This window comes from Palaemon carinicauda, chromosome 13 (assembly GCF_036898095.1).
Source record: "Palaemon carinicauda isolate YSFRI2023 chromosome 13, ASM3689809v2, whole genome shotgun sequence".
In the NCBI taxonomy this organism is placed as follows: domain Eukaryota; kingdom Metazoa; phylum Arthropoda; class Malacostraca; order Decapoda; family Palaemonidae; genus Palaemon; species Palaemon carinicauda.
In genome coordinates, this window is record NC_090737.1 from 137,968,319 (window position 1) to 137,991,181 (window position 22,863).

At 41.9% G+C, this 22,863-nt stretch overlaps 1 protein-coding gene across 2 annotated transcripts in view; it reads left to right on the top strand.

Moving 5' to 3' along the window:
- The first annotated feature begins 1,435 nt into the window (after nucleotides 1-1,435).
- The window catches only part of LOC137652510 (HAUS augmin-like complex subunit 3), a 51,119-nt gene continuing 29,691 nt past the window's right edge, over nucleotides 1,436-22,863 (top strand). Inside the window, exons 1-5 of one of the 2 annotated variants that reach the window (XM_068385957.1) lie at nucleotides 1,436-1,564; nucleotides 2,912-3,137; nucleotides 13,053-13,247; nucleotides 14,353-14,539; nucleotides 22,276-22,386. In XM_068385957.1, the coding sequence (XP_068242058.1) occupies nucleotides 2,950-3,137; nucleotides 13,053-13,247; nucleotides 14,353-14,539; nucleotides 22,276-22,386 (681 nt within the window). In that variant the 5' untranslated portion in view covers nucleotides 1,436-1,564; nucleotides 2,912-2,949. Of the gene's footprint in view, nucleotides 1,652-2,911; nucleotides 3,138-13,052; nucleotides 13,248-14,352; nucleotides 14,540-22,275; nucleotides 22,387-22,863 lie in introns of both variants that reach the window. The other variant, XM_068385956.1, reaches the window with a different exon arrangement.

Sequence of the window (22,863 nt, forward strand, 5' to 3'; positions counted from 1 at the left end):
AGAACATACAGTAATGTATCTTTTTATAAGTATACAATTTCATAATGAAGAGAACATACAGTAATGTATCTTTTTATAAGTATACAATTTCATAATGAAGAGAACATACAGTAATGTATCTTTTTATAAGTATACAATTTCATAATGAAGAGAACATAATGTATCTTTTTGTAAGTATATAATTTCATAATGAAGAGAACATACAGAAATGTATCTTTTTATAAGTATACAATTTCATAATGAAGAGAACATACAGTAATGTATCTTTTTATAAGTATACAATTTCATAATGAAGAGAACATACAGTAATGTATCTTTTTATAAGTATATAATTTAATAATGAAGAGAACATAATGTATCTTTTTGTAAGTATATAATTTCATAATGAAGAGAACATACAGAAATGTATCTTTTTATAAGTATACAATTTCATAATGAAGAGAACATACAGTAATGTATCTTTTTATAAGTATACAATTTCATAATGAAGAGAACATACAGTAATGTATCTTTTTATAAGTATACAATTTCATAATGAAGAGAACATACAGTAATGTATCTTTTTATAAGTATATAATTTAATAATGAAGAGAACATAATGTATCTTTTTGTAAGTATATAATTTCATAATGAAGAGAACATACAGAAATGTATCTTTTTATAAGTATATAATTTCATAATGAAGAGAACATACAGTAATGTATCTTTTTATAAGTATATAATTTGATAACGAAGAGAACATACAGAAATGTATCTTTTTATAAGTATACAATTTCATAATGAAGAGAACATACAGTAATGTATCTTTTTATAAGTATATATTAATTTGATAATGAAGAGAACGTACAGTAATGTATCTTTTTATAAGTATATAATTTCATAATGAAGAGAACATAATGTATCTTTTTATAAGTATATAATTTGATAATGAAGAGAACGTACAGTAATGTATCTTTTTATAAGTATATAATTTCATAATGAAGAGAACATAATGTATCTTTTTATAAGTATATAATTTGATAATGAAGAGAACATACAGTAATGTATCTTTTTATAAGTATATATTTTCATAATGAAGAGAACATACAGTAATGTATCTTTTTATAAGTATATAATTTCATAATGAAGAGAACATACAGTAATGTATCTTTTTATAAGTATATAATTTCACAATGAAGAGAACATAACGTATCTTTTTATAAGTATATAATTTCATAATGAGAACATACAGTAATGTATTTTTTTACGATATTCCACTATTTTGAGGAGCATTACTCATCGTTCAAAAACTAACCAGGGTTGCCAGTTTGGCCTTTTTTCAGGCCAAAAAACCTAAAATTTGGAATATTATTAATTGGTTGGCCTATAGTAATTTCATGAAAAAAGCGGGTCTTAAATACTTTATATTTGCCCTTTTTCCACTAATGGGTTGGCCTTTTAAAGCTGTGGTTAATTAAAATTTGTCCTTTTCTCATTTACAAATCCTGGCAACCCTGAAACTAACCTGTGTGGTGGAAGCCGAACGATGTAAACAAACTCGAATTATGGCGGACAATTGAAAAAGGTGATTTGCGAATTTATTTATTAGTTTTCTTTCCCTTGTGATTCGTGAAGTGGATAAAGATATATAGGAGTGAGTGAAATAAAAAAGGTAATTAATTTCTTTTATTAATAATGTCTGTACGGCATAATTGGGTGGCCTAAGTGAACAAGATAACGAAATATGATTTGTTGACCGAGTTGTGTAAAGATTTCTGGGTTAGGGTATGGTTACCTTAGCCTAGTTCCTAACTTTGCATTTGATTTCATTTAAAATATGGATACTTTTCTGTTATTGCCACACCTTAAATTTCTGTTATAACCACAATACTATTTCTCTTTTAGGTTAGGTTAGTAATTTTTTAACCTAGGTGGATGAAATTCAAACCTAACCTAACCCAAGAGGTAGTATTGGTAAAGTTTTACTGTATTACAGATTCTCATTTCGAACAGAAACTGTTTTCCTCTAGTAAATAACGTGATTTGACCGAATTTAACCTTCATTTCAACCGCAAGCAAACAACAACCAGTTCGACTAACTTTAAGTAGCCGAACTGGTTGCTGTTATTATGACTGAAATGAAGGTCGAAAGTTGCTATGTATAAACGAATGAACGAGAGCGACTACAACGACCAGTAGAATGTCAACAAATAAATGAAAAACACTGCTAATGTTAGCATGTTACTCTACCTTTTTCTAATGTTAGATTGCGCAGCTCAATATGACCGTATTTTTCTATGAGACATAGCCTTTGCAACGGCGCCTCCAAAGTTTATCCTCTTAAACTGTTTTGTCTTTTCCTCCGTTTATTATACATCCAAGATGGTAATATATAGAGAAGTAAAGGCTTGTTTTACCATTATATATCATTTCCCCAGTATGTTTTCCCCACCCAAAACCCCGAGTTCCCACTGGGGTATCGTTGGATATAGATATATATATATATATTTTGAAACTTCATTTGCGACGGGAATGAATGTCATATTTGAAGAGAGCGGAATTTTTTCTTTTGAAAAAAGTAGTTTTTTTCCTAGGTTACATTGGCCTGTAATACAGTACAATAATAACATAGTATTGGGGTTCTATCGGAAATTAGTGGTTGGGCAATAATAGGAAAGTACCAAAATTGAATGATTTTTTAGAAATATTTGCAGTTTCACTTTTTTTTTTTTGTCCTTTCTAACATTTTTATGACCGGGAAAGGGCATCAAATGGTACCATTTTGAATGACTTTTTAGAAATATTTGCAGTTTCACTTTTTCTTGTCCTTTCTAACATTTTTTTTGACTGAGAGAGGCCATCAAATGGTACCATTTTGAATGATTTTTTAACATTAGATGGAGGCCATTTAATTTTCGTTGATTCTTTACAGTCGCTTTGAACGTTGATCAAACGGAATATCAGAATTACATGATGGATGGTGAACAATTTGTTTCTCACCTGAAGTCCCTCGGAGTCCCGGGAGCGGATGCTTTAGTTGGCAGTAACTACGACTGGCTCTTCTTAACGGAGCAAGGGTCTCCATTAGCAACCTTTTTTGAATGGTTCGGCAGAAACATCTTACCAAGTGATGTTTTAACAGAAGATGAACTGAAAGAGTAAGTGTGAAAGTTGAGTATTGAAATGTGTCTACACCAGATATTCTTTAATGATTTTCTTATCTTTGACTTCTATTATTTTTTATTATGGTCAGATCTTTTCCTTCTGTAAATTAGTGAGCGCATTAAGTTTTGGTAATGTATTAAAATAACTAAATTTACAGAATGTTCTTTTTTTTTATTGAGTATCAGATATTAAATTTGATAATGATATACTCCATTACAGAGGCAATCAATTTATATGTAGTTAAATTATTCCAGTTTTGTTCAGATTGCAGTGGGGTTTTTCCTGGAACTGTACATAGACTAACTAAAGTTTACTTTACTTCATTTGTCAACAAAAAGTTTATGCAGCCAATGAAAATATATTGCAATGGTTTGTATTTACATAAAATTAGATAGTTTTTAAATTAATTTTTTTCTATCAATTATATAAACCCTCGTCCTATAATAGAAGTATGTTTTCAGCGTATTTGGAACCCGGCTGTTAAAATTAAAATGAGGTGTTGGTATTATTGTTATTATTACTAGCCAAGCTACAACCCCAGTTGGAAAAGCAAAATGCTATAAGCCCAAGGGCTCCAATAGGGAAAAATAGCCCAGTGAGGAAAGGAAATAAGGAAATAAATAAATGATGAGAACAAGTTAACAATAAATCATTCTAAAACAGTAACAATGTCAAAACAGATATGCCCTGTATAAACTATTAACACCTCAAAAACAGATATGTCATATATAAACTATAAAAAGACTCATGTCAGCCTGGTCAACATAAAAACATTTGCTCCAACTTTGAACTTTTGAAGTTCTACCGATTCAAATACCCGATTAGGAAGATCATTCCACAACTTGGTAACAGCTGGAATAAAACTTCTAGAATACTGTGTAGTATTGAGCCTCATGATGGAGAAGGCCTGACTATTAGAATTAACGGCCTGCCTAGTATTACGAACAGGATAAAATTGTCCAGGGGGAAGCCCCACGCTCTTGCAAGCAAGCACACTGAGTAGCCACTTTGCTTTCAGCTGCCAGAGTACAACTGTATTCCTGACAGATCGACGTTGGCGAGGGATACAAAGGAAGACAAAGGTTTTGATGTTATTTCCCGATAGCTGTGTGACAGTTGACTGTACATCTGGCTGTATCCGTGTTTTTTTTTTTTTTTTTTTTTATTAGACAGCTTTACTGTTTACTGTACTGACTTTTCCCTCGACAATGAATCTTGACCGCTGTGCTACCGTAGGAGGAAACCGTTTCCGACTATTAAGAGAAAGAGCGCCATCCTTCCTCTTACCTACAGTGTCTTCCTGTTCGTGACAAGACCTCATTTTTGTCTAGAATCTCTGCGGCCACTTTGAGGAGGTGAACGTTTAGGAGACGTCATCGAAGAAGTCCAGATGACTGATAGACAGAAGTGAAATTTCATTACTCATGCTGTTTCTCTCCCCATGGGGGACACAATGCTGTACCAGAACCTCCTTAGGGGTTTGCCGAGTATTTGACGCACTACCGGTGAGGATGAAGAGGGATGCCCCTCTTTGGAGAAGAAAAATGAGTATACATGCTGAGAGTTATCCATTTATGAGAAGAAACATCAGTACATACTACTCATGCTTCGTTAGCCTGAATGCACCCGGGTTTCTTTGGTCCTCACAATCAACGTACATACACATGATGATGTCAACGAGCAGTGTGATGATGTAGGGTGACCGTCTAGCCTTCAGCTCCCTAAAATGTTTCAGGGAGTCATTCTAGTAGTGTTTATTATAAAGGCTCTATGAGGAATTAGTCTCTCCATACAGCGTATACTCAATGAATGGATGGAAAATTCCAAAAAATTTAATGTCTCCATGTTTCAGGGAGTCATTCTAATGATATTTATTGCCACTGTGCACGTTTACTTCCATCTATTATTATTACAAAGGCTAAATGAGGAAATTGAGTCTCCGTATTTTCAGCGAAGTTCACGCTCTTTTCGCACCTACATACGATTGGCCTTCACGTGTTAGTACATTATGCCTAATACTTTTATTTCTTCCCAAAAGAACAAGACATTGTCGTGGAAGGATTGATTGGCTACAGCTGTGTCTCCGGTCATTTTCTCCCCTCTTCTGTGAGTGGGGAACATACAACTCTAAGACTGCATTTACTAACAGGAATTGTACATGCCAAAAGAATAACTTGTCATTCTGACTTCAAGAAATTTTTAGGAGAATGGTCTCTCCCAGAGTGTATATTCCTTTAGCTGAGGCTCTGTAAGAACTCGATCACAAAATCAGAAGGATTGGTTCTACACTAGCCTACAAGAATAACCTGCCAGAGAGTAAAGTGTTAAAGGTTTTACTGTCCACTAATTGCTGGAATATACCTAAGTCCTTCAATATGTTCTCACTGGGACCTGTGGTACCTGCTCAGTACATTGTGCATTGAACCTAGCCCCATGGGACTAGAAGCGTCTCAAGACTAGGGTGAGATGTAAGAAGATCGGGCCCTTTTCCTCTTTTTCCTTTCTTGGATTGTAAGATTTGTGCCGTTATTCAAGGGATTGGATGTTGATGCAGGACAACTCTCTTACTTTTAATTGACCACACTTCAGATGGAGGTTCTTCAGGGACCATCTGTTGCCAAACGGAAACCTAGTCTATCACCCGAGAATCCTTTTCAGGTGATGGGAGATGAACTGGAGTCAACACTTACATGCCTCTTCAGGTGAAAGTGTTATAACATCCTTGTCTTTTAAGCCAACAAACTTTGTTATAGGGACTTCCACACCTCAGAATAAGTCTCCTATTAAAGGACAAGGGTTTGTAAATGTGTAGGAATAGATAAAAAATGTAATTTGTATTTTTCCTAACTATATTGAACAAAGCCGAGTCGTTGAAGTTTTACATCCCATCTCAACCACGCCACAAGTTCCAAGTGAAGGCCAAAATGGAAGCTCGGTATGCTGGCGAGGGGCTGGGCATCCCTGGCATCGGAAAGTACCTACCGACACCTAGTTATAATTTCAACAGCCGAGCTCCAGCTACACCCATGCTGAAAACATACTCCTATTAAAGAGTGGAGGTTTGTTATGAAAAATACAATTTGAAAATTTAAATTTTCAATATTAAACTTACCCGATAATCATGTAGCTGTCAACTCTGTTGCCCGACAGAATTCTATGGAGGGATACGCCAGCTATCACAATACTAGAAGGGGGTGTTCTTACCAGCGCCACCTGTGGCCAGGTACTCAAGTACTTCTTGTTGACACCTCCTCAATTATTCCTCTGTCGTGCTTCTGACAAGACGTTCTGGGATACGCTTATGTTCTTGGAGTATTTTCACGACTTTGGTGAAGTATTTCTCTTTGATTTCGGCTGTCGCTTTACTGGAAACTTCTATTTTAGCTTAGTTAGCTTTTGGAATTAATTTGATTATTTTTGGTGACGAAGAGAGTATGAACTCTCGTTCACCTTTCAATGGCCGACCCTTCCCTTAGACGGAAGTGTTGGTGTCTAAGAGAGTATAGACTCTCTTTCTTAATTTTGCTTAACAAAAGTTATAGATTTATTTTATATCTCTCCGCCTCTTATAGGCCTCTTCGATTAACTTCCTTTTATTATAAACTTATTAATATTAATTTTTATATTTGTTTATATTCGACCTTCCTAATAGTAGGCGGTCTTTTCTTGGTACCGAAGTTAATTATCGTGAGCCCGTCATTTCGGTTTTACCTGTTAACATATTATGCTATTTTAAGGTCTTTGAAAGAATTTCTTTGATAGTCTCGTACTTTTTCAAAGTTGAACTAACGTTTTGTTTGTCTCGGCAGTTGTTGACGTTCAGAACGTTTCAACTTGCACTCTATCGTTACGATAGAGAAAGAATGTTCACGGTTTCACATTGCAGTAAAGAGTAACCGTTTCTAGCGTTTTGTTCATTCTTTCTTAACTTAATGGTTTTGATCCTAATAAGGAACTTTTCGTTTTGGGAAATATTTCAGTTTTTTCCTTTAACAATAATATGTTTTAACGATATATATGATTGGGCTCTTCTCTCAGGTTCTAAGTCAAGAGAGAGAGAGAGAGAGAGAGAGAGAGATAGAGACGGAGGGAGAAAGAGGATAAACGTTTCCCTCAAGCCTGCCAGGCGTACGAGTAACGTCGTTATCGTTTTGCTCTTATCCCTAGTCTCTTTAGGGGAAGAAACTAAACGTTTCTAGAGTGATCTAGTGTTTAGTCTCTTTCCAGCCACTGAATTTTCTTTCATTAGATTTTTCTGTTACATTGTAATTCTGTTTTCGCAATTACTAACTTTTGAGAAGGATAGAATTGCGTGTTTCAGGTACAAACCACTTAAAGTTTCGAGTTCAGTGAAATAAGTGCAAACAGAAATCAAAGTGATAAGTGATTAGCGCAAAGTATGTCAGTGTTATGCGTGAGGGTACTTTTGTGCGCGCCAGTCGTCCTCCCAGTCCGGGACCTCTTGCAAGCTCCCAAGCCCAGGGGAGAAGCAATGTCGAAGGGCATAAGGGTTCGGCAGGCCTTGATCGGCGCACAGAAGTATCCTCGGTGGTTGTGGGCGTGTCTTACCGAGACCGTCACTCCCACCCGCAGACGATTGAGCCCTTATTTTGCTCGTCTGCAGAAGAGATTTAGAGGAGAAAATAAAGGCAGAGTTACGCTGGTCTCAGGTCTCAAGACCTCTTAAACGTAAAGTCCAGACCTATGCCAGACGTACGAAGTAAAGTTCAACAACCCGGATGCAGTCATTGGGTTAGCTCTGTCTCTCCTCAGTCATCAGTTTGTCGGGCTGAGAGTGCGCCTACACTCCCCCCCCCCTATGCTCGCTCCGCCTGATCGCAGTACCACCTGCCAGGCGTACGATGTTGTGGACTCTACTACAGTCCATGCAAGCACAGCTTTCGGACCTGATGCGTGAGTGTCGTGCTGAGAGTGTTGCACCTCCTCCTCCTCCTGCACCGGTGGTGCACCAACCGCCTGCACCCGTTCAGCCTGTGCTGCACCCGCCTGCACCGGTGGTGCACCAACCGGCTGCACCCGTTCAGCCTGTGCTGCACCCGCCTGCACTCGCTGCACCCAGTCGCAACACCATCTGCCAGGCGTACGATGTTGTGGACTCTACTACAGTCCATGCAAGCACAGCTTTCGGACCTGTTGCGTGAGTGTCGGGCTGAGAGTGTTGCACCTCCACCTGCACCCTTTCAGCCTGTGCTCAACCCGCCTGCACTCGCTGCACCCAGTCGCAGCACCATCTGCCAGGCGTACGATGTTGTAGACTCTACTACAGTCCATGCAAGCACAGCTTTCGGACCTGTTGTGTGAGTGTCGGGCTGAGAGTGTTGCACCTCCCCTGCACCCGTTCAGCCTGTGCTCAACCCGCCTGCACTCGCTGCACCCAGTCGCAGCACCATCTGCCAGGCGTACGATGTTGTAGACTCTACTACAGTCCATGCAAGCACAGCTTTCGGACCTGTTGTGTGAGTGTCGGGCTGAGAGTGTTGCACCTCCCCTGCACCCTTTCAGCCTGTGCTCATCCCGCCTGCACTCGCTGCACCCAGTCGCAGCACCATCTGCCAGGCGTACGATGTTGAACCTCTTTCTGTGTTCGCTGTTCCCAGTGTTGTTCAGCCTCAGCCTTCTTTAAGGCAACCTTCGGTTTGGGATCAGGAGGATTACCCCACTCTTCCTCCTCCTCCCCTGGCTGCTCCACCGGTGGTGCAACTCTCGGTGGAGGTACAACCTCTTCCACCTATGAGTCAGTCTCCTCAGCTGCTGCACCGAGCTCAACCCGTGCACCCTGATCCTGCGCTCCACTCATACCACAGGAACAGGAACTTTCTGCACCTTCCACTGTTGTTGTTCCAGCTCGTTCTGACTCTGCTGTTCAGCATACCTTACCTCCATTTTCTAACCATGGCAAAAATATGAATCATGAGTTATGAATGTAAGGTAAACATTATGTTGATTTTTAAACCCCATGCAAGCATGCATAAAGCACTCTAGCACTGGTCATGGAATTTCTGAGAAATGTTAAACGCCATGCACACGCTCTGCTTTCCTTACAGCAGGCTCTGCTTACTACATGCTCAGCATTCAGCATGCTCTGCATTCAGCATGCTCTGCATACAACATGCTCTGCATACAGCATGCTCTGCATTCAGCATGCTATGCATACAACATGCTCTACATACAGCATGCTCTGCATACAGCATACTCTGCATTCATCATGCTCTGCATACCTTACCGCATGCTTCTCAACATATCTTGGGTTGTTGCCAACTCACTAGACTGTCAAGCAGTTTCATAACGTTGCCTTCTAGTCTGCTGCTTTTGCACCAGTGAACCCTCACTCAGAGAACTTAGCTTTTCTAGGATAAGGTCCCTGTAGATGAGAAAGTTCTTTTCTCCCTCCTTCTGATATTCCCTTGAGGACTCTGTCATTTGGAGGGAGCCTTTAGCTGCATAACCTCTTATGGACTTTTATTTAAGCATAACATGCTTACAGGGAAGGTAATGGTTCCACTTCAGCCGCTAATCCCGTCTGTTACCACACCTGCTCCCATAGACCTTGAGCTGTGTTGCATGACATGCAGTCCAAGCTTAGTCCTTGTTAGAGGATTTTTGTTTACGGAGTCAATGTGTCACGGGGAAGACGTTCAACAACCAACAGAAGGGACTTGTTGTGACGCAGTGCGGCAACCTCAGCAACCCGTTAAGGAGTTGTCTGTACGACCCAGATAGTCTAGACAGATTCGGGTTGTCACTGTACTTCCTCGCTTGCCCATGATTGTCAGTTTACAGACTGTGCAGCAGTATCATGATCTTGTGTCCGGCTCCGTCAGACGACTGGCTTTTAAGAGCTCCCACAAGTCGTCGCTGTCTGGAGATTTTCAAATGGACTATGGATCTGACCAAGGAACTGGGCCTCCTGGTCAATTTTGAGGAGTCTCAGCTCGTTCCATCCCAGACCATTGTTTCCTTGGGTATGGATCTTCAGAGTCGAGCTTTTCGGACTTGTCCGTCGGCCCCAAGGATCTTCCAAGCCCTAGAATGCATCCAGAGCATGCTGAGAAGGAACCGATGCTTAGTCAGGCAGGGGATGAGTCTAACAGGGACACTTTCATCGCTGGCCCTGTTCATCGAGTTAGGGAGACTCCACCTCCGCCCCCTTCAGTATCATCTAGCTGCTCACTGGATAAAGGACATGACGCTAGAGACGGGCTCAGTTCCTGTTTCCGAAGAGATGAGGTCTACTCTAACGTGGTGGAAGGACAGCATTCTTCTCAAGGAAGGTCTACCTTTGGCTGTTCAGACCCCCGACCACCGTCTCTTCTCGGACGCATCGGACACGGGCTGGGGTGCGACACTGGACGGACAGGAATGCTCGGGAACATGGAATCAGGAGCAAAGGACACTTCACATCTATTGCAAGGAGTTGTTGGCAGTTCATCTGGCCTTGATAAACTTCAAGTCCCTCCAGCTTAACAAGGTGGTGGAGGTGAACTCCGACTACACCACAGCCTTGGCTTACATCTCCAAGCAGAGAGGGACTCATTCGAGGAAGTTGTTCAAGATCGCAAGGGACCTCCTCATTTGGTCAAAGATCGAAAGCTCACGCTGGTAACGAGGCTCATTCAGGGCGATATGAATGTCATGGCAGATCGCCTCAGCCGTAAGGGTCAGGTCTTCCCCACAGAGTGGACCCTTCACAAGAATGTTTGCAGCAGACTTTGGGCCCTGTGGGGTCTGCCAACCATAGTTCTATTCGCTACCTCGATGACCAAGAAGCTCCTCTTGTATTGTTCTCCGATTCCAGACCCAACAGCAGTTCGCGTGGATGCCTTTCTGCTGGATTGGTCCCATCTCAACCTGTATGCATTCCCGCCGTTCAAGATTGTCAACAGGGTACTTCAGAAGTTCGCCTCTCACAAAGGGACACGGTTGACGTTGGTTGCTCCCCTCTGACCCGCGAGAGAAGGGTTCACCGAGGTACTGCAATGGCTGGTCGACGTTTCCCAGGACTCTTCCTCCTAGAGTGGACCTTCTGCGTCAACCTCACGTAAAGAAGGTACACCCAAACCTCCACGCTCTTCGTCTGACTGCCTTCAGACTATCGAAAGTCTCTCAAGAACTAGAGGCTTTTCGAAGGAGGCAGCCAGAACGATTGCCAGAGCAAGGACGACATCCACTCTCAGAGTCTATCAGTCTTAATGGGAAGTCTTCCGAAGCTGGTGCAAGGCCAATGCAGTTTTCCTCAACCAGTACCACTGTAACCCAGATTGCTGACTTCCTGTTACATCTAAGGAACGTAAAATCCCTATCAGCTCCTACGATCAAGGGTTACAGAAGTATGTTGGCAGCGGTTTTCCGCCACAGAGGCTTGGATCTTTCCTCCAACAAAGATCTACAGGACCTCCTTAGGTCTTTTGAGACCTCAAAGGAACGTCGGTTGTCCACTCCAGGCTGGAATCTAGACGTGGTCCTAAGGTTCCTAATGTCATCAGGATTTGAACCGTTCCAATCAGCCTCTTTTAAGGACCTCACATTAGAAACTCTTTTCCTCGTGTGCTTAGCAACAGGTAAAAGAGTAAGTGAGATCCACGCCTTCAGCAGGAACATAGGTTTCACATCTGAAACGGCTACATGTTCCTTGCGGCTCGGTTTTTTTTTTTTGGCTAAAACGAGCTTCCTTCCCGTCCTTGCCCTAAGTCGTTCGAGATCCCAAGCCTGTCCAACATGGTGGGGAACGAACTAGAGAGAGTACTTTGCCCTGTTAGAGCTCTTAAGTTCTATTTAAGAAGGTCAAAACCATTACGAGGACAATCAGAAGCCTTATGGTGTGCTATCAAGAAGCCTTCTCTACCAATGTCTAAGAACTCAGTTTCTTACTACATCAGGCTTCTGATTAGAGAAGCAAATTCTCATCTGAAGGAAGAAGACCTTGCTTTGCTGAAGGTAAGGACACATGAAGTGAGAGCTGTGGCTACTTCAGTGGCCTTCAAACAGAACCGTTCTCTGCAGAGTGTTATGGATGCAACCTATTGGAGAAGCAAGTCAGTGTTCGCATCATTCTATCTCAAAGATGTCCAGTCTCTTTACGAGTACTGCTACACCCTGGGTCCATTCGTAGCAACGAATGCAGTAGTAGGCGAGGGCTCAGCCACTACATTCCCATAATTCCATAACTTTTTAACCTTTCTCTTGAATACTTTTTATGGGTTGTTCGGTAGGCTAAGAAGCCTTCCACATCCTTGTTGATTTGGCGGGTGGTCAATTCTTTCTTGAGAAGCGCCGAGGTTAAAGGTTGTGATGAGGTCCTTTAGTATGGGTTGCAGCCCTGTATACTTTAGCACCTTTGGGTTGATTCAGCCTCCAAGAGGAACGCTGCGCTCAGTAAGGAAGACGAACTTAAAAAAGAGACAGAGTAACGGTTCAATTCGACTTCCTTACCAGGTACTTATTATTTCATTGTTATTTGAGATAACTGTTATATGAAATATGGGATACTTAGCTATCCTTTAATCTTGTACACTGGTTTTCACCCACCCCCCTGGGTGTGAATCAGCTACATGATTATCGGGTAAGTTTAATATTGAAAAATGTTATTTTCATTAGTAAAATAAATTTTTGAATATACTTACCCGATAATCATGATTTAATTGACCCTCCCTTCCTCCCCATAGAGAACCAGTGGGACCGAGGAATAATTGAGGAGGTGTCAACAAGAAGTACTTGAGTACCTGGCCACAGGTGGCGCTGGTAAGAACACCCCCTTCTAGTATTGTGATAGCTGGCGTATCCCTCCATAGAATTCTGTCGGGCAACAGAGTTGACAGCTACATGATTATCGGGTAAGTATATTCAAAAATTTATTTTACTAATGAAAATAACATTTTTTCCTGTTGTAGTTACGATGCAGCAGTATCTAGAGGGGAAATTTTGACAAGCCATCAGTTGGAGGAGATGGAGGCTTGCTTTTCCTGTTTGCCAAGCTTGAACAGTGCTTGTCAGGAGGAAGATCAAACAAACACTATATCATCAGAGGAAAAGGAAAGACTAGAGTCTCAGCTAGAAATCTTAACAAGGAGGAAAAATCAGTTAAGGTACGTGCTGAAGTATGGTAAGCGATAGTCTGTATAGTATTCACTTAACCCTTTTACCCCCAATGCTATTTGGAACTTTCCAACCCTTAACCCCCAGGCATTTTTTTCTTTCAAGCACATTTTGCTATATATTTTTTTTTAGATTGCTCTAACAGCCTTAATTTTCATCATAGAGAGGTCAGGTTGGTCTCATTATTTTGGAAAATGCCTGAAGTTTCTCGTAAAGTTATCAAAAATATGCAAAAAAATATAAACAGTTTTTTGCAAGGACGTACCGGTACGTCCATGAGTGTAAAGGGATGAGTTTTGTGAAACGTACCAGTACGTCCATTGGGGGTAAAAGGGTTAATATCCAAAATATTTTATCCTTTGTTAATGTCTTGAAATTGAAGGTGAACAGAATGATGAATCTGTAGATATGTTTCAGGGTCTAAAAGTAATTAAGTGAAGATTGTATAGAATTTAGAATTTGTATTATCATAAGAAAGTAGTTCTTGTATATAACTATTGTACTCTCCAGTATGCTTTAGCCATCTGACTATTACATTCTGTAACTTCCTCGATTTAGTGCCATCAATGTTCTTAAAGCTTGAAGATAAAAAGTTTCTTTCATACCGAACTATGGAGTAAATTTTGACTACTTTTTATTATTCTTATTATTTATTAAGCTACAACCCTAGTTGGAAAAGCAGGATGCTATAAGCCCAGGGGCTCCAACAAGGAAACTAGTCCAGCGAGGAAAGGAAAAAAGGAAAAATAAAATATTTTAAGAAGAGTAAAATTAAAATAAATATCTCCTATATAAACTATATAAACTTTACCCAAACCAGAGGAAGAGAACGTAAGAAATTGGTGAGAGTTTAATATTAAGAGATTTTCAACTGTTTTTAAAGTTAGGCTTGGCAAAATCATTTAGGAATACAGGTAGTAATTAATTTGTTAGTTTTTTAGCTATTTATCACCAATTAGCTTTAGTTTTCTGATTGCCTGCTTTTAAATACTGTAGCCTTATTCTCCAAAGTACAATGCTTGTTTTTATAACTGGTTGTTCTAATACTGCTTTTAATAGAAAAAAATTGTAAAGCTTATTGTGTTTCATGACTAGCACACACAAAATGGAGTTAAGAGAAGACGTGTATTCTGCAAGCGAAAGGGTAAAAGAAGCTGAAGCAGCTTTTAAAGACCAACAAGAAACGCTGATAAATATCAGTCGCCATCTCTCGGAGTCTCACACGAACCTAGCCACAAGTTTAGACAGACTTTCAGAAATCTTTATCAATTTTAACAAGATGGTAAGTACCTGGTATTTAAATTTCTGTTATCCCTTTTTTATGTTGATGTTGTTGATCTTAGAATTTTCAATATTAAACTTAGCCGGTGATTATATAAGCTGCAGCTCTGCTGCTCAACAGAAAAACTCTACGTTCAAAATCCGCCAGCGATCGCTATGCAGGTAGGGGGTGTACTTCAACAGCGCCATCTGTCGTGCAGGTACTCAGTACTCAATGTAAACACAGAACTCAATTTTCTCTCTGTCGTGCCACCGGCAAGACCTACTAAATTCGCTGTTGCTAACTGGATTGGTTTTCACAACTTTTTGGTGAAGTACACGTTTCTAGTTTTGAGCTTTCGCTTTGCAGGCTTTATCTTCAATACATCCTTGCATTCTTTTGTTGATATCGGATTATTTGTTGATGACTTTGGATAGTTTTTGAATTCCCCTTTGACTAATTCAAAATGGCTGACCCTTCTCAAGTCCCTAAATTCAGGAAGTGTAATGCTAGGGACTGTTCAAGGCGTCTTCCGAAGGCCTCTATCGATCCTCGCACCGTTTGTTCCAATTGTCGGGATAAAACCTGTCAATTGGAAGATCAATGTGAGGAATGCGTTGGGCTTTCGGAATTCGATTTTATCGAATTCTAGAAATATACACGTAGGCTAGAGAGAGATAGAGTCAGGAGAAGTTCATCTCGCTCCGCTGAATTTTCCTCTCCTCATGCCCCACAACCTATTCCTTCCCCTGTAGTGGTTGCTCCTGATCCCCCTTCTTGCACTCAAGAACCCTCGATGGCAGATATGATGCGTGCCATCCAAGCTCTGGGTGAGAGAGTCGAGTCCTTGGCTAGTGACCGTAACCAGCTCATGGCAGACGTCAAGGAGCTGAAGTGTAAGAGTGCAGTGGGTAGTGATAAAGTGAGTGGTAGTGTTGTGGATAGTGTTGCGCTTGAGGGTTCGTCTGTTCGTGCCTGTCGTCCTCCCAGTCCGGGACCTCTTGCAAGCTCCCAAGCCCAGGGGAGAAGCAATGTCGTACGACCAAAGGGTTCGAGAGGCTTTAATCAGCGAACAGACGTTCCCTCCGTGGTTTCGGGCGTATCTACCCAAGATCGCCCCACCCACACGAAGACGAGAGAGCCCATTTATTCCTCGTCTGCGGAAGAGGTTTCTCGTAAGAAACCATGGACCAAGGTCTCGCGGCCTCTTAAGCGCAAGTCGGTCCCTTCCGCGCAAGTCCAATGGCCCAGTTGTAGCCACTGGGTCAGTTCGGACTCGCTGCAGTCTTCCGACGACTGCTCACCTCCTAAGAGAGGCAAAGCGGTACCGCATCAGGCAGTAACACCGTCTGTTGCCGCACCTGCTCCTGTAGACCCTAAGTGGTCTTTGCTGCAGACCATGCAGTCACAGTTAACGTCATTGATGCAGGACTTTCGTGCGGAGAAGGTTGACGCTGCACCAACCTCTAGCCTACAACCACCCACGGTTGTGCGTCCGGTGGACGCTGAGGCTACCTTCTCCCGCACTCCAGCTGTGAGAGTCCCGCCACCCATGCGTTCCAGTGTACCCTGCCAGCCGCATGTTGACGTTCAGCGACGCACGGAACCTTCCGTTGACGTTCGCGAGGTACAACAACAGTCTAAGTTGTTTTGTTTTGACGCGGTGCGTCAACCTCCGCAACCCAGTGTGGTTACCTCTACTCGCCCACATCAGACTAGACAGTCTGGAGTAGACGCTTTGCATCCCCGCGCTGCTATGGTTGTTGCCAGTTCACAGACTGGGCAACAGTTCCATGACGTTGCGTCCGGTTCAGTCACGCGTGCACCCGTGCTGCCGGACTCAGCTGACCAGCCGATTCCTACTCCTTTGCCGCTTCCTCCTCAATTTTCAGATGATGGACTCTCTGATGATGACGACGCTGCACACATTGACGACCCGCATACGGACATCGACGAACCCAAGACCACGCAACCCTCTTTGGACTTTAGAAAAGTTCTTGCTCTGTTCAAAGAGATGTATCCTGATCAGTTTGTGTCTGCGGCTCCACGCTCTCCTCCGTCAGAGTTTGCTTTAGGCACGCAGTCATCCGCGCCTGCCTTTACGAAACTCGTCCTCGCCCGCTCGTCCAAGAGAGCTTTACGAGTTTTAGGAGATTGGATGCAGTCCAAAAAGAACCTAGGGAAGACAGCATTTACGTTTCCCCCTGCGAGACTCTCTTCCAGATCGAGCGTCTGGTATGCCACGGGAGAAGTTCTCGGCTTGGGAGTTCCTGCCTCTGCCCAGGGTGACTTCTCAAGTCTAGTAGACTCTCCCCGCAGGCTAGCCATGAGACGCTCCAAGATATGTTGGTCTCCTTCAGACTTAGACCATCTGTTGAAAGGAGTGTTTAGAGCCTTCGAGGTCTTTAACTTTTTGGACTGGTGTCTGGGAGCTTTGAGCTGGAAGATCTCCCCTTCTGACAAGGAAGCTTCCTCGCTCATTATGTCCTGCATGGACAAGGCCATACGTGACGGATCCAGTGAGCTTGCGGCTTCGTTCGTATCCGGGGTCCTCAAGAAACGGGAAAACATTTGCTCTTTCCTGTCAGCTGGAGTAACACCGTGTCAGAGATCGGAACTTCTTTTTGCTCCTCTCTCAAAGTGCCTTTTCCCAGAGGACTTGATAAAGGAGATTGCTGCCTCCTTGATTCAGAAAGACACCCATGACCTGGTTGCGTCCTCTGCCCGCAAAGCCACCCCTTTGCCTACCTTGTCTAGACCCAGGATGGACTCTCCAGCGTCCAGATTCATTCCGCCCTTTCGTGGCAGAGCCTCCAGCAGAGGAGGTGCTCGTGCCGAAGGGAGACGTGGGAAGAAGAAAGGTACCAAGTCCTTTAGAGGCAGAGTCTGACTGCCACCTTCTTCAGACAGCAGTGGGAGCCAGACTCAAGAACTTCTGGCAGACCTGGGAGAAAAGGGGCGCAGATGCACAATCTGTGAAGTTGCTCAGAGAAGGGTACAAGATCCCGTTTGTACGCAAACCCCCTCTAGCAACGTCTCCCATCGATCTCTCTCCCAGGTACAGAGAGGAAGACAAGAGACTAGCTTTGAAGCAGGAGGTGTCTCTCTTACTAGAAAGGGGAGCGGTAGTCAAAGTCCGGGACCATCAATCCCCGGGCTTCTACAACCGTCTCTTCTTAGTGGTAAAGAAGACAGGAGGGTGGAGGCCGGTGCTAGACGTCAGTGCGCTGAATGTCTTTGTCACAAAGCAGACGTTCGCCATGGAGACCACAAAGTCCGTTCTAGCAGCGGTCAGGAAGGAAGACTGGATGGTCTCTTTAGACCTAAGGGACGCATACTTTCACGTCCCCATCCACCCAGAATCCCAACCTTTTCTGAGATTCGTTTACGAAAAGGTTGTCTACCAATTTCAAGCCCTGTGCTTTGGCCTAAGCACAGCTCCTCTTGTGTTTACGAGGCTGATGAGGAATATTGCCAAATTCCTGCATTTAGCGGATATCAGAGCCTCCCTCTATTTGGACGACTGGCTTATAAGAGCTTCTTCCAGTCGTCGCTGTCTGGAGAATCTAAAGTGGACTCTAGATCTGATCAAGGAATTGGGTCTCCTGGTCAATATGGAAAAGTCCCAACTGGTCCCATCCCAAACTATAGTATATTTAGGGATGGAGATTCACAGTCAAGCTTTTCGGGCTTTTCCGTCGACCCCCAGAACAAGTCAAGCCCAGGTATGCATCCAGAACATGCTAAAGAAGGAACAGTTCGTTTCGTTAGGGAGACTACACCTCCGTCCCCTTCAATTTCACCTAGCTGTTTACTGGAAAAAGGACAAGACGCTAGAAGCGGTCTCGATCCCCATTTCCGAGAAGATGAAGTCGTCACTGACTTGGTGTAAGGACAGTATCAACCTCAGAGAGGGTCTGCCCCTGGCTGTTCAGACCCCCAACCACGTTCTCTTCTCGGACGCATCGGACACGGGCTGGGGTGCGACATTAGACGGTCGGGAATGTTCGGGAACTTGGAACTCGAATCAAAGAACGTTACATATCAACTGCAAGGAGCTACTGGCAGTTCATCTGGCCTTGAAAAGCTTAAGTCCCTCCTTCAAGGCAAAGTGGTGGAGGTGAACTCGGACAACACCACGGCCTTGGCGTACATCCCCAAGCAAGGAGGGACCCATTCTATGACGTTATACGAGATCGCAAGGGACCTCCTCACCTGGTCAAAAGATCTAAACCTTTCTCTAGTAACGAGGTTCATCCAAGGCGACATGAATGTCATGGCGGATTGCCTCAGTCGGAGGGGTCAAATCATTCCAACAGAATGGACCCTACACAAGGATGTGTGCAAGAGACTATGGGCCACATGGGGCCAACCTACCATAGATCTCTTCGCAACCTCGATGACCAAGAGGCTCCCAATATATTGCTCACCAATCCCGGACCCAGCAGCAGTTCATATAGATGCCTTTCTACTGGATTGGTCCCATCTAGACCTTTATGCATTCCCCCCGTTCAAGATTGTCAACAAGGTACTGCAGAAGTTCGCCTCTCACGAAGGGACAAGGTTGACGTTAGTTGCTCCCCTCTGGCCCGCGAGAGAATGGTTCACCGAGGTACTTCAGTGGCTGGTGGACGTTCCCAGAACTCTTCCTCTAAGAGTGGACCTTCTACGTCAGCCACACGTAAAGAAGGTACACCCAGGCCTCCACGCTCTTCGTCTGACTGCCTTCAGACTATCGAAAGACTCTCTAGAGCTAGAGGCTTTTCGAAGGAGGCAGCCAGGGCGATTGCTAGAGCAAGGAGGACATCCACTCTTAGAGTCTACCAGTCGAAGTGGGAAGTCTTCCGAAACTGGTGCAAGTCAGTATCAGTATCCTCGACCAGTACCTCTGTAACCCAAATAGCTGACTTCCTATTATACCTGAGGAAAGAAAGATCTCTTTCAGCTCCCACTATCAAAGGTTACAGAAGCATATTGGCAGCAGTCTTCCGTCACAGAGGCTTAGATCTTTCCAACAACAAAGATCTACAGGACCTCCTTAAGTCTTTTGAGACCACGAAGGAGCGTCGTTTGGCTACACCTGGTTGGAATTTAGACGTGGTACTAAGATTCCTTATGTCAGAAAGGTTTGAGCCACTACAATCAGCCTCCTTTAAAGATCTCACTTTAAAGACTTTTCCTGGTTTGCTTAGCCACAGCTAAAAGAGTCAGTGAGATTCACGCCTTCAGCAGGAACATCGGATTTTCATCTGAAACGGCTACATGTTCTTTACAGCTTGGTTTTTTAGCCAAAAACGAGCTACCTTCTCGTCCTTAGCCGAAATCGTTCGATATTCCAAGCCTTTCAAATATGGTTGGAAATGAACTAGAAAGAGTCTTATGCCCTGTTAGAGCTCTTAAGTTCTATTTAAGACGAACTAAACCTTTACGAGGACAGTCAGAAGCTTTATGGTGTTCTATTAAGAAACCTTCTTTGCCTATGTCAAAGAATGCAGTATCCTATTATATCAGACTGTTGATACGAGAAGCTCATTCCCATCTGAATGAGGAAGACCATGCTTTGCTGAAGGTAAGGACACATGAAGTTAGAGCTGTCGCAACTTCAGTGGCCTTTAAACAAAATAGATCTCTGCAGAGTATAATGGACGCAACCTATTGGAGAAGCAAGTCAGTGTTCGCGTCTTTTTATCTTAAAGATGTCCAGTCTCTTTACGAGAACTGCTACACCCTGGGACCATTCGTAGCAGCGAGTGCAGTAGTGGGTGAGGGCTCAACCACTACATTCCCCTAATTCCATAACCTTTTTTAATCTTTCTCTTGAAATGTTTTTTATTGTTGTTTTTGGGTTGTCCGGAAGGCTAAGAAGCCTTTCGCATCCTGGTTGATTTGGCGGGTGGTCAAATTCTTTTCTTGAGAAGCGCCTAGATTAGAGGTTTTGATGAGGTCCTGTAGTATGTGTTGCAACCCTTGATACTTCAGCTCCTAGGAGTCGCTCGGCATCCTAAGAGGATCGCGAGGCTCAGTAAGGAAGACGTACTTAAAAAGGCAGAGTAATTGTTCAAGTCGACTTCCTTACCAGGTACTTATTTATTTTATGTTTAGTTATTTTGAATAACTGCTAAAATGAAATACAAAATCCTTAGCTCATAATGTAAACAATTAATGCTGGTCTCTACCCACCCCCCTGGGTGTGAATCAGCTTATATAATCACCGGCTAAGTTTAATATTGAAAAATGTTATTTTTATAATAAAATAAATTTTTGAATATACTTACCCGGTGATTATATATTAAAGGACCCTCCCTTCCTCCCCAATAGAGACCCAGTGGACCGAGGAGAAAATTGGGTTCTGTGTTTACATTGAGTACTGAGTACCTGCACGACAGATGGCGCTGTTGAAGTACACCCCCTACCTGCATAGCGATCGCTGGCGGATTTTGAACGTAGAGTTTTTCTGTCGAGCAGCAGAGCTGCAGCTTATATAATCACCGGGTAAGTATATTCAAAAATTTATTTTATTATAAAAATAACATTTTTTTCTTGTCGTTTATGCAAGTTATTGAAGGTCTAATGTCAGCTTATATTTTTTGGCCTTATCATTTAGACTATCAAAATCTATCGATTTTAATCTTTAGCGGATTTATCCTTTGCAACTCACTGATAATTGGAAACTTCTGCTTGGATGTTTGACCTTACAGTTCATAGGAAATATATAAATAAAGGGTGCATTTTTTTTATACTATAATTTCACACACTGTTTATGATAGTTTTTCTTTTAATCGTACTTTACCGTAAACATTAACCCTTTTACCCCCAATGCTATTTCGAACTTTCCAACCCTTAACCCCTAGGCGTTTTTTCTTTTTCAAGCACGTTTTGCTATATTTTTTTTTTTAGATTGTGCTGACAGCCTTAATTTTCGTCATAGAGAGGTCGAGTTGGTCTCATTATTTTGGAAAATGTCTGAAGTTTCTCATGAAGTTATCTAAAATATGCCAAAAAAAAAAAATGCAAATAGCAGCTTTTTGCAACAATGTACCGTACCGGTACATGGGGGTTCAGGGATGAGCTTTGTGAAACGTACCAGTACGTCCATTGGGGGTAGAAGGGTTAAGAGGGCATGAAATTGTCTCACAAAGTCTTTGTCCCAGGGGCTAGGTTATATAATTGAAATTCATAAATACTATCCTGTGCACTAAGACATTCACAAAAATAATCAGGAAAGTGAGAGTATTTTAGTGCATGCATAAAACTAAGTTCAAGTAACTAATGGCAAAGTCACGGTATATTTCTGCACAACTAACTTCAGTACTTTATTTATCCTTACTATTTGCACACAGTTTGTACTTATTTTCATTTTCTTCCGTACAAGTACATGTATATCACAGTACAGTAACTAAATTATTATAATGTTGCTTTAAATAAACTGGTGGGTTTGGAATAATGAAAGGTTTTGCTTTTAATTTAAGTTTCCTTTACATTATATACTGTTACCAGTTTAATTTCACATCAAAGTATTTAGTAAGCTGCAATGTAATATTGATTAAAGAGATGTATCTTTCATCTACAGTATGATACATGGTACAGTATATTTTGCTTGGTTGTGAAACATACTCTGTTAGGTTTTCAATAAAGAGAAGTCCGGGCTATCAGTTATTTCTGTTAAATAATTTATGATAAGATGATCCTTTTTGTTATGTTTTTTTAATAATTCTAACTTTATAATTATTTTTGCGCCATTCTGTATTCTCCCGCAGACCGAAGAAGACGCAAGATTCATCACACAGCTGAACCTCGACGAGTGGCATCAAGAGGAAACCAAGTTTACGGACATGTTGAAAGTCTACATAAAAAAGCAGTTCAGAGAAGTAGGTGCAAAAGTTTCTCTGAGTTATGAATTATATCTTTAGAGTTTCACAGTATTTTTATATCTACAGTATTTGCAAAAAAGTTCCCAACTTACGTTTGGAGATAAAAACACAAAGTCAACTGAAAATAGCACAGATAAGATAACAGAATACTGTAATAAAAACATTATTATATCATTTAATACAGTAAGCAAAAAAAGGTTTTTAACCCTTTTACCCCCAATAGACGTACTGGTACGTTTCACAGAACTCATCCCTTTACCCCCATGGACATACCGGTACGTCCTTGCAAAAAACTACTATTTGCATTTTTTTGCATATTTTTGATAACTTTATGAGAAACTTCAGGCATTTTTCAAAATAATGAGACCAACCTGACCTCTATATGATGAAAATTAAGGCTGTTAGAGCAATTTAGAAAAAAAATATATTGCAAAATGTGCTTGAAAGAAAAAAATGCTTGGGGGTTAAGGGTTG